The sequence below is a fragment of the Eurytemora carolleeae genome, unplaced genomic scaffold, assembly GCF_000591075.1.
Source record: "Eurytemora carolleeae unplaced genomic scaffold, Eaff_2.0 scaffold1036, whole genome shotgun sequence".
Lineage (NCBI taxonomy): Eukaryota > Metazoa > Arthropoda > Copepoda > Calanoida > Temoridae > Eurytemora > Eurytemora carolleeae.
Genome location: NW_019396948.1, coordinates 18,497 through 31,548, shown reverse-complemented (window position 1 = coordinate 31,548; position 13,052 = coordinate 18,497). Strand labels below are relative to the sequence as shown.

Below are 13,052 nucleotides of genomic sequence, written 5' to 3'. Positions count from 1 at the left end.
GAGTGGCATGTTCGATTCTTGACGGTACTCAGTAAACTTTTTGTTATAATAAAAATCGTGTTAATGCATTGAAAGTCTTCAGATTTTTTTTGTGATTCCCGGGTTTCAAATAATAATTTTTTTCAATATTTATCATGCGCTAAAGATATTAACAATTGCAAATGTTTTTGCAAATGAAAACAACTCCGGCATCCTTCATCATCAAATAGTTTAAATGATATTGTCGTGCATCGGACGTTCCAGTCTACAAATAGTTATAAATCCAGTCCCAAGCATTCCAAATCCCGAACTTTTATTGATGAAAGTGTATGCATGAAATTCCCAATCCCAACCTTTTATTGTAGAAGTGTATGCATGAAATTTCAAATCCCAACCTTTTATTGTGGAAGTGTATGCATGAAATTCCCAATCCCAGCCTTTTATTGTGGAAGTGTATGCATGAAATTTCAAATCCCAACCTTTTATTGTGGAAGTGTATGCATGAAATTCCCAATCCCAACCTTTTATTGATGGAAGTGTATGCATGAAATTCCCAATCCCAACCTTTTATCGATGGAATTACGTCAATATGACCCCATTAATTATGTAATGCACTTCAAATAATGTATCTAGAAATATAGTGAAAATAATGTAGTTTAATCATGAAAAGTTTGAATTATTTAGCAACAGAAATGAGAGTGCCCTAAAAATTTTGAAATTTTTTTTGTCAATGAAGTTCATAAACAAATATTTTTTCAAATAACTTGTCTTCTTTTTGATATAAAAACTCATTTCTGTTTATACATTTTTTGCTTGGTGTTTATAACATAAAATCTTTAATTCAGAGTGACTTTAATTATTCTTTTGAACTTTTAAATTAAATACCCTAATACTCAACTGTTTAGAGAGTTCTCAAAAGAGAGAGAGAAAGCAAAAAGCCGCGGAGATTTTCAGAAGCAACGTGAGAAGCAGCAAATAGACGACGACCTTCGAGGATACCTGGAGTGGATAACTCATGCTGAAGATTTAGACCCAGAGGATGAGAGAACAAGTGATAATGGTGAGTCTTTACTGCATTTTCACCAACATTACCGACCTACTATTCCACCATGCAACAGAGGGACGTTATAAAACTTTACGTCTCTTGGGACAATTAAGTAGATTAACCACCCGCCATACAAATATTTCGTGAAAAAATTCGCGCATTTTTATCTCAAAAGGCGATAAAATTGTGTAAGTTACTTATTGCGGGAATTACAATTTTTACTTAACCACCGGTTCCCTTGACCAATTTTGGTCTTACGTAAAGTAAAATTTTCTTAACTTCCCTGTAAAGTAAATGTAAATAATTATTATAACTAGTTTTCTAACACTTTCAAATATACGAAATCTTGTAATCAACTTTGAATGTTGAATGCTAATATTTTCACTAACCTGACTAACTGATATTTTTTCCATGATATACTGGTAGTTTTTAAACTAATATTCTCACCCGGCAGGACGAAGTCCCTCTCAGAGCTCTGATGGAGTTCGGACCATTGCAGTCCGTCCTCAGGATGGGACCTGTCCTAGTCCCATTGTCCTCTCTCTAGTCCAGTCTTCTATAATTCCCATTCAGCACATTATGCAAGGTTTGAAACCCTTAATAAACATTTCATTTTTAACCTTGCTACTTATTTTCCTGTTTTTTTCTATCTATAGGCTTAAATATGCAGACTAAAAAAATTTTTCCAAATAAATTTTTCCAAGATTTTTTTTCTTTCCTCAACATTTCCCATTAAAATCTAAAATTTGCACACCATACGGCGCATTATTTTAAATATTCATCTTATTCATTTCCCGTTTCAAATACAATGTAATGCTCTATACTTGTACCCTAAAAGGGACTGTAAGCGTAATTTCAGATGACCCTCCATGCAAAGATGGCAATGCCCGATTCACAACGATACCCTTGAAACCTTTATGTGATCAAAAGTTTGAAAAAGATAATGTCGTTTTTTTAAAGATTTTTGATGATAATTTATGAAGGTTTTCCTGCACATCTGATTCATACTTGATCAGACAAATCTTTTAAGGGCTCCGTTGTAATTCGAATATTGTCATCTTTACAAACAAAGTCATTTTAAATAACGCTAACAGTCCCTTAATTTAACCTAGTTGCATGTCTTTCTCTTTATTTGTAAACAATCATGCATGCTGTAGTTTAGCTAGAAGTAACACAGTTATATATTAAAGGAATTGAGTATTTGCCACAACAGCTGATTTTCTAATCCCTATATTTTTGCAACCTAATGATTCAAACTTTTAAAATTTTAAACTTAGATTATTTGATCAAACATAATTTTGAAATATCTAACCTTATAAAGGCTGGGGGTCTGAATCTATGTATAGCTTGGGAAATAGGCCATAGAGAATAGGTATAAGTATGAAATGCATGTGCATAGCCCAATGTGCCAATGTCAGCTCATTGAAAATATTAGACCGATAACTTTAATAGTTTGGGTGCTAAGGAGGGTTGAAAAAAACGCCAAAAAAGGGTCATAAAAATGAAAAAAAATATTTGTTTTTTTTAAAACAAATATCAAAGTGTGACACATGTTTCTATATCCAATTTTCTTAACAAAAATATAGTTTTTAGATATGTGGTATGTGGTATGGTATAAATTTTTGATATTTCAAACCTGAATTATTTGTACTGTCAGAATTCATTGTATAAAATATCTAAGATCTATGACATTGGATTACAAAGATATAAGAATAAGAAAATCAGAGACTGTGGCAAAAAGTTAATTCCTTTGTTTGTAACTTTATTCATAGTATTCTTCATCTCTTCGTGAATATATAATAAAATTTTAGAATTAGGATCCTAACTCATCCAATTTATCCACGCTAAAAGATACCTCTTTCTAAACAAACTGGTCAATACTTTTTAAATCTAAATACTCGTATAGCACGCCAAATATGTTTTTAGATAATCAATAAGTGTAATTTCTTATATAAATTATCAGTATAGTGTAATTTTCATAATTCAAATCAAATAATTTTTTAGGCCACAAATTTTACAATGTACATACATACAAAAGCTAATTGAAAATAGCAAACCAATTATAAATACATTGTGGCCGGGGAGCTACAAGATAGCTTAGGCTGTTTACACAAGAGCTCCCCGGGTTCACCATAATAACGTTAAGATTTAAACATTTTTCTATGTGCATTCGTCAGATTCTTGTCAGCCAAATATTTTATTTTACAATTACAATTGCGGCTTTTACTTATAACCAATATCGAAATGTTCAGAAAAAAAAAGAAAATACCAAAACTTATAAACATGCACAATTTTAAACTAAATATTATAATAACAATTATGATAATAAAAGGAAGAAATGGATGTATAGGTTAAAACTCTCATGTATAAGCATAAATACAGTTTCTGCAATTATTTTCATAAATGTAATTTCCCAAGTGGCAAATTCCCAAGGGTATTTTCCTAAGTGGCGACTTCCCAAATGCGCAATTTCCCAAGCGGCAATATTCCAAGTCTGTCTTAGCCACTGCGCTCGGCCCCTTAGACCATCCTAGTAACAATACGTGGCCCCATTGCAGACTACAGTGCCTAGGAAGACCTAGCCTAACCTGTGCACGGGCAGCCGTAGTACATTTGAATTTCCGTGCCGGGTCAACCTTTCCAGTCCCAGTTTGGTACTGTACCTAGCTCTATGGACAGGACTTGCTGGTGCAACAAGGTTGACGCGGTCAGACTTTATGCTTCATATAGGTTCAATTTACTTTTACTAAAGGGGCAGAGGTGCGTGTGTGGGAAGTTGCACCTTGGGAAAGTACCTAAAACCTAATTTCATTAATTATTACTCTAAGCTATAGTTATTAGCTTTTGTTATTAGTTTAATTGTATTTTCAGCGTTAATGCAATTGAAAAGATTTTTATGTTACAAAAAAAATTAATACAAAAGTTACCCCACCCCTTTTAATACAAAAATTACCCTTTTAACCCTTTGAACCCTTTTTTAAATTGTGATATTACTAGTTTGTTAAAAACTCTTTTAGAAAAAAAACAAGTGTCAACGGAAAATAAAGAAAACCCCAATTTTTTTATTTCTGAGAAAAGGGTTCGATGCAACTCTGTGTTATTTAAGAATACACTTTGAACCTTTATAATTTTCTAAAAAAATATTTAGAAACTTACCAAATATTGATTTATTTATCTAACTATTGCAACCTTAAAAGAAACTTTTTTTTCTTAAATTCTTATTGATTACTTTAACATTCAGTTAAAGGGAGTGTATGCAATTTCAAATAACTTTCCATGCAAAGATGTCAATGCCCGATTCACAACGGTACCCTTGAAACATTTATCTGATTAATAATTCGTGTGATATGGTCGTTTTTTAATTCTGATAATTATTATATTTTTCGTGCAGTACAAATTCGCAAGTCACCTTTTTAGAGAAACCACAATTATAAATAATCTTTTTTTTATTATAAAGATTGCTACATAATTCATACTTAATCAGACAAAGCTTAAGGGTTCCGTTGTGAATCGGGCATTGTCATCTTGTATGGAGAATCAGCCCCTTCAGCTGATGGTTTTGTGTTCTAGCGAAAGTGAGTGAGAACCGTGAGGTGAAGAAAAGAGAACCAGAGACAGAGATACCACAATCCTCAATTAGAATATTTATCAAGGCGGCAGACAGGTAAATTCACTTTTTACATATTTTTTATTAAAAGGGACCAAGTTTTTAGAAAAATCTCTTATTTTTTATCCCTCTATCTTTGCAACCCAATGTCGTAGACCTCAGATATTAATATTATGTTAGATGAAATAATCTAACGTTGCAGAGATAGGGATTAGAAAATTCGACTTTGTGTCCATTTAGAATATTTTTTGGGTAAATTAGTTTTAAGGCTATTGAGGCTAAAAAAGGCTCGGTTTTTAAGATATGTTGGTAATTTAATTCCTAGAATTAAGTCTAAGTTTAAAAACAAAACATTCTATTTGACAAAACTCACCAAGACAGGTCTAACTGTTAACGTTAGAGTTAAGACTACAAATTCTGCTTTCCATCCTGCAGTGAACAAGAGAAAATGTAACAATGTAACGGCATAAAATCCGAAAAGAAATGAATTAGCTCATTATAGATCGCAAACAAATGAATTAGCTCATGATAAGATCGCAAATAAATGAATTAGCTCATTACAAGCTCGCAAACAAATAAATTAGCTCATTATAAGATCGCAAAGAAATGAATTAGCTCATGATAAGATCGCAAACAAATGAATTAGCTCATTACAAGATCGCAAACAAATAAATTAGCTCATTATAAGATCGCAAAGAAATGAATTAGCTCATGATAAGATCGCAAACAAATGAATTAGCTCATTACAAGCTCGCAAACAAATAAATTAGCTCATTATAAGATCGCAAAGAATTGAATTAGTTCATTATAAGATCGCAAACAAATTAATTAGCTCATTAATTTAAAATTGACCTTGTGAGACTGATCACCTTTAAAAATTAATGCAACATTTAAAGAAAAAAGGCCTTCAGACGTGGCGTTAGTAAGAAAAAACGTCAGAAAGAAATTGTATCTGAACATCACTGCTGAAGTCAGTTTTGGGCAAGATTCAAATTTTTCCTATTTTTGAAAGTGGCGTTGTTCATCTAATGTAGAGCAATGTTTTTGAAAATGTAAATTCTAAAATCTTAATTTTTTGGGTCAATACATACAAGTCAAAACAAAATCTACGTCTTTAAACAATTTTAGATCCATTAAACTGATGCATTAATTGAACAGCATGCTTATACTGTGTAACATTATCTAAAGAGTGTTTACCGAATAAACAAGTTTAGATCCATTTAACTGATACATGTTGCACAGCATGCTTATACTGTGTAACATTATCTAAAGAGTGTTTACCGAATAAACAAGTTTAGATCCATTAAACTGATACATGTTGCACAGCATGCTTATACTGTGTAACATTATCTAAAGAGTGTAGTAATAAATGTAATAAATGAAAATGGAAAAAGTATCTTATTCATATTCATATTCCCTGGTTTTTGATGCTTTCCAGAACCTTGAATACAGTTCTTGATTTATTTTCTATTTAAGAGGATTCAGAAGGTCTTTCAAACTCTGAGATGTTTTCAACAGAAAATAAATGATTTTATCGGTCAAAATTTTCCACTTGAAAATCCATGAATTGATGGAATAATTTTATGGCTCAGTGATTCCTCTTCAATTTAAAAGATAATTGTTTCTTTCAGATAAAAAAAATTATTAGAAAACAAAAACAAATAAACCATGAGTGTTTATGATTTTGTCTAATATTTTTTGTTTGTCTGAAAAGTCTAATTTTTCATACAGAAATAACCAGAAAACTCTCTGAATGAATTAATAATTTACAACAAAAATATTTGGTTTTTAATACATCAAATACTCTTGTGTTTCTATCATTTCGTCTTCCCATTCTATTGATTTCTGGTTATCACTGTAGTAGAGTAAATGTCTAATATTTGAGAAATTTTACAAATGTTTATAAATGTGTTGTGTCTACATTGAAGCAGTTCATAAAAAAATATTTGTTGAATTAAACACATAATTCAGAGGCCGAATTCAAAGAATTTGAGCGGCGGCTTAAATTTTAACCGCGGCTCAAATATGGTTGGCTCCACTTAAAATTGTATTAAGTTTTTCAAGATTTAAGCTGACGCTTAATTGAAACCGGTTTTGGGGTGATTTGAGACTAGGTTTACATTAATTAAATTCGGACACTGATTAGTTAATAGCTATTATAGCACCATACAAATGCCATTTGTATTAATCTTTTTTTTACAAAACCTATGTATAACTCGATGCTATCTATCTTTGCTGCTGGGTTCAAATATTTAAATTTTCTGTATTATATATTTCGAAAACTCAGCAAATTTCCAACATATCTTAATCTTTTCTCTCATTCAGAATTTTTTCAATCATGTGGGTTTGTCAGATTTATGCAAGCCTTATTATTATAAAATCTGGATTTTCTCGATGTTAAATTTCAAAATTTAGATTTCTTTGGTTTCTTTATTTTTAATTTGTTGATGATTATTATGATTACAGAATAGAAACACTATTGTTGTCATTATTATAATTATTATTTATTATAATAATTTTTATGAAAACTGGTATCTACTAGGTGGAACAGAAAGTTTCGAAGGAACTGCAGAAGAGCAGTTAAATCTCAGGTGACCATTTTAATTTAGTTAAATTATTTTAACTTGTAATGAATAATTTTTTGCATCGTAAAAGTTTGTCTGATCAAGTATGAATTATATATCCATATATAATATATAAGCAAAAGAGAAACTCACAGAATAAAAACTTTTCTAGTTAGAAAAACAACGGTATTTTTCACATTTTTAATCAAATTAAGGTTTCAAGGGTACCTTTGTAAATCAGGCATTGACCTCTTTGCCATGGTCACTTGAAATTGCGCTTACAATCCCTTTAATGCTTCAACATTATCTATCAATAAGACAGGAATACTAAATATTTATTTATTAATATTTCAGGCTATGTTCTGGTTTATCATCATTCTTGTTTTCTTAAACACTTGTGTTCTAGCCACGGAGCACTACAGACAACCAGAGTGGTTGGATCATTTTCAGGTAGATACATTACACAAAATATTTACTCTTCCGTCACCGCCGTTTACCCGCGCTTTCGTCGTAAATTACGATTTTACCTATCTTTTCCTGGAAAAGTGGACCCACTCAACTTAGAATCTAAAGAGCTAAGAACATTTCCGTGGTGTTCCCGAGTTCACCAAATCAAAATTTGAGGCAAATCGGTCGAGGGTTTCGTGAGTTATGATCGAACGAACAAACAAACAGAGAATATACATTGATGTAGACTCGTATAATAATATACTGTGCTTTTACTTATTGTCAACAATTTATTAAAGTTGTTTATAAATTTTACTAGATTTAAATATATATTTGATATATTTTACTAGATTTAACGCCATTTTGTACTTTTTCTCCAGAACAGTATTCGCTTTTAGATGTTTTCATGCAGCCATTTTTGTGTTTTGTAACAAAAACTTTTGCGGATTTTTAAGGATTCCTAAAAAATTTTCTTTTTCTTTTATTTTGGCTTGCTAAAAACATTCCTTTAGCGGGCATATGAGACACCGCAAAAAATTGGGACTCGATTGGATTAATAGTTTTGAGGTTTATTGGATACAAAGATTTAAGATACATATCAAAATCTAAACATATTTACAATTTTAATAAAAAATTCTTCGCCAAATATTTCAATTAATTTTGCTTGTTTTAGGAAATGACAAACCTGTTCTTTGTAATCCTGTTCACGCTAGAGATGCTTCTTAAGATGTACGCTCTTGGATTCCAGGTAATCTGGAAATACACCCGGCACATTTCAGGGGAAATAAGTTCCAAAACTAACACTTGGCCCATTTCTAACACTGAGATGGACCAAATCTGTAAAGTTATCTTTTTCAAGCGTATATCTCTTTAAATCCAAGCCGAGTTAAACAAAACTACACCATACATTTATTGTAAATAGCTAAAACTATTTATAGAAACAAGAAATGTCAACTTTAAACTGATAATAAGGTATGAAAATTAGTTTTTGATGATTCTTGTTTTCATTTTCCTACATATCCCTATTTTGAAACAATTGCCGCATTTCAGCTCATGTCACGTTTTTGAAACATTTCCTGGGTTTGAGACAGTTGCTCGAATTCATATCAATGTCAATGATCAAGTATTTACGCACTTACGTCTCAAAATAAGATTTTTTGATAAGGTATTATATAAACAAAATAGAAAATAAATATAAACATATTGTTCTTTTGTAATTAAAAAAACATCACGTCACTGAGAAATCAAAATATAACTATTATTTATTCTTACAAGGTAGATTATAACTAGAAATGCTGGAAATTGATTTTCTTAAACGCAGGAAACTGAATCTACTTCATTCTCTTATTTAGCAAATAAAATGTGAAAGCTTAGATTCTAAATATAATTCAGCAGTTAATTTTGGCTTCATAAGATAATTTTTACTTTCTGTGATTTATCTTTTAAGTTATAAAAATGAGTTTTGTGGTTTATTCTCAAAATAAGAAATTGGGGTTTGTCTCGAAAACGCGACAATGATTCAAATTCAGGATATGTTCGAAAATGGAAATCATGACATTGTCTTGAAAACGGTCAAGGGGTTTAATATAAAAGGAACTCCTTTTATAATTTTTATTTAATAGTTTAAAAATCGGAATTGTCGTCCTTGTGATGCTTAATAAAATGTTGGTTATAGATTTTGCAATCGACTTTTACTCTTAATATGGGCTGGGATCCTAAAACCCCAGTCTTTCAAATTGTTCCCATTTCTAACACTCAGTGTTAGAAATGGGCCAAGTGTTAGTTTTGGAACTAATGTCCCCATGCGATTACATCTTACTGTAAAGAAAAAATGTCTTATAGAATAATTCCAATCATCATGTAATCATACCTCCAGACGAAGGGTGTAGAATTACAAGGAAAAATGTTACTTGATACAAATCTATAAATATAATTGAAACATTACACCTACCCTTGATATATACACTGCACAAAATAGCAGATAAATTTATTCAAAACAAATGAAATTTACCCCAAGGGCTTCATTTATTTTCTTTCAAGGGGGCTCAGCACCCTTTGGGGCTAAAAACCCCCCTGAAAACCATAGAATTCACTGATCCAGGAGGGAGGGGGGGGGGACTGAGCCTCCGAAACCCCCCTGAATACACCCCTGAATGAAAGGTAGTGGTTGCTTAAAGCCTATTAGGTCATGCATATAAATCTATATTTAATTTCCAGGTTAGGTTTTGCGAGTATGCTTTAATTACATAACTTGAGGGGGTTGCATTTATTATATTAGTTTTTTCAAGGTTCACATAGTTAGTGTTTATACACTAGATAGTGGTAATTAATCTTCCGTTCAGGGATAAATAGGTTTCTGAAATGTTTACGATTTTATTATTATGTATCAATGCAAAATATAGCTGAACATTTTTCATAGCAGAAGTATAAACATATATTATCAATCATATTGAAATGTTAGTCATACCATGTACTCTGTAGTATGTAGGTTAGTTTTACAGGTTGTCTCACGAAACATGACATTTGGTGAATATTTTTAAATGTAATAAAAGTAAATTTGATTTCAAAGTAAAAAATATTGCAGTAAAAGATTTTGTTCACGAAATAAATTGCAACAAGTCTTTAATATGTAATATCTAATGGAAGATGCCATTCAAAACATTCAACTTTCATATTTCGTGTGACACCCTGTACTAGCCGTAACTATCATGGGTTAGGGCAATTTTTTATATTTTGAGAATGGTTTTATTTTGGGAATTAGATAATGAGAAAAGGGGCAAAATACAGCCAAAATACAGTCAAAATACAGTCAAAATACAGTCAAAAGTGTTAAATTAAATCGTCAGTAATTGCTACAGATTATTTTAATCGACCAAAGTCCACAGTGGAATTTAAAGCTGTTAATGTACATTGTACAAAATATGATTTTGTTAAACTAAAGAAATGAATATTTTTGTTAGCCTGGGAACCAGTCTACCACCCACAACTGGTTGGAAAATAAATATAATTTATCTTAGAGAACTCCTCTCACTGAAAAGAAATTCAATGCCAGATGCACTTGAAAATATAAACTTGAAAATATTTTTCAGAATATAAAGATTTTTATGAAACTATAGTGTACTCTATCATTCTTCCTCACTTCATCGTGAATTTCATTATGAACGTGCTATAAAGTAATCATCGTGCGATAAAGTTAAATTAGCTTTACATTATAGCACGCACATGTGCTATAAAGTTTTGATTGGTTCCAAGATTTTCTCCAAAATATTTAGGATATTTCCAAAGTATTTTTTTTTCAATTGAAATTAAAATAGAATTGAAATCAACTTTATATTTTGACTTCTGCTTTGTTTCATTAAGCTTATTTGATCTAGAAATAGCCATTGAAATAAGACAAGCATACAAACGTTTTAGAAAATTACCCTATAACACTATTATTTTGGCACGACATGCTGTATAAAGTTTTTGAACTTAAAATTTATCTATATCTCGAAGGTTCTCGCCTTTTTAGATTATATTTTGTCCCGAGCTTTAGTTTGAACCTTCTCGATAAAGAGCAAATTTCTGCCCAAAAACTTTATAACACTGCGAACCACATTAACAGTGTTATATAAATAGTTTAAAAAAGTGCATATAAAGATTTACAATAAATTACTTGAAAACATTCACATATTAATTATTTAATCTGAAATTAAAATCTAAAAATCAACAATATAAGCCCGCGATTTAAAAAATAAGGAAAATAAGATTTATAAGGTCATTCGTAATAATTTAAGACTTGAACTTTGTATTTTCCACAGACTTGGGTTTATAAAGCCAGTTTAATACTGATACTGTTTTATTAGAATAAGACTAAACATTGAGACTTATTCTGCACTTAACCTAACCAAGGTCGGTTATTTGTTCATTGAGCCTAACTCCTCAGGTTCAACTTAAGAGCCGACAGCTGTCGATCACGTGACCCAAACTGTCGTCAGCTGATCCATAAGTTGGGTCTAAGATTAAGCCTTAAGCCTGGGGCTGAGGAATTAAGACTAGAGTCGAAGATTTTTTGAATCGCGGGCTTGGATAAACAATGGAAATTAGAAGATTTTTCGACAGTTAAAAAAAATTGTAATTCTTAAGATTCAGTTTTATTTAAGTTTTTTTTTAGGGATATTTTGTTTCGCTGTTCAACAGATTTGATTTCTTCGTGGTTCTCAGCAGTATTGTGGAACTTATTCTTACAAATGAGAATGTTATGCCTCCATTAGGTAAACCTTGCACACTAGGAATTAAGGATGGACAGTGATAACCAGAAAACAATGGAATAGGAAGACGACATTATATCAAAACAAAGCAGATAGTTTTACCAGACACTTATAAAATTACTTCTTTTCTTGTGAAATTAGTCTGTTTACACTGCAAAATTGCTGTGTTTCATGGTTATTAAACTTTTCAAAGTTAAAACTTGATTCTCAAAGTCGTCTTACTATTCCAGAGTTTTCTGGTAATCACTGTATATTTTCCTGAACAATCATTTCCCTCCCCCCTTTCTTTTGAAAACCATTTATTCCCCCAGAATTGTGGACAATAAACGATTTTTAGGGAAATGAAATAAATCTGGGGTAAATAGTATGAAATAAACTTCCTTTTCATGTCAAATTTTTATCACCCCCCGCCATCCGCCGGATCCTCCATCTTCCATGGGGGGGGGGGCAGGGTGGTAATTCTTAAAACGTACCAACATTGGTCAAACAAAATGAAAGGAAGGGTGTCCGTGGAATATGTTTAAAACAATGTATTATTTCTGTTTAAATTTTTTAAATTACCTTTAGTTTATTCCATTAGTAATTCAGTTATCGATAATTATGTTTTGTTAAAAATAAAACATTTATTTTTAGGTCTTTCTGTTTTGCGATGTGTGCGGCTTCTTCGTACATTTAAAGTGACGCGGTAAGTTAATCCATCTTTGCATTATAATGCAAGGAAGGTTAATTGCAGTTGCGTATATTCTGCGTACAAATTAAAACTAGTTCTCTCTAGGTGGAATTTGTAAACAAGAATAGATGCATTAGTGTTCGTTTAGTATCCGTTGAGGATAAAAGCATTGAATTTAGAAAATTTTAATGATTCCCATAATAGTTTCCTATGACCAGAATGTTTCATTGATTTTTATGGGAAAGATGGATCGCATGTCAGGCTGTGACATCCGTCTTGTGTTTACATTGCCGCCCAGAGACAATGCACTGCAGTACAAAAGGTGCGTACACCTCTGAAATAACTTTCCTTGCATTATAACCTTGATCGAGTAAATCCATCTTTGCATTATAATGGTGTAAAACGGTAATATTTTTAAATTTGACAACTTAATCTAACATTAGTCTAGTTTGAAATATTTAGATAAATTTACCCCTATTGTTTGATGAGT

General features: G+C 31.3%; 1 protein-coding gene across 1 annotated transcript in view; it reads left to right on the top strand.

Annotated features, from left to right (window-relative positions):
* The window catches only part of LOC111710410 (muscle calcium channel subunit alpha-1), a gene marked incomplete at its 3' end in the record, with an annotated part of 52,706 nt that overhangs the window by 21,227 nt on the left and 18,427 nt on the right, over window positions 1-13,052 (top strand). The window contains 8 exon segments of the mRNA XM_023484491.1: window positions 885-1,039; window positions 1,479-1,610; window positions 4,595-4,688; window positions 7,174-7,222; window positions 7,550-7,645; window positions 8,316-8,390; window positions 11,796-11,895; window positions 12,526-12,577. Coding sequence (XP_023340259.1) covers window positions 885-1,039; window positions 1,479-1,610; window positions 4,595-4,688; window positions 7,174-7,222; window positions 7,550-7,645; window positions 8,316-8,390; window positions 11,796-11,895; window positions 12,526-12,577 — 753 coding nt within the window.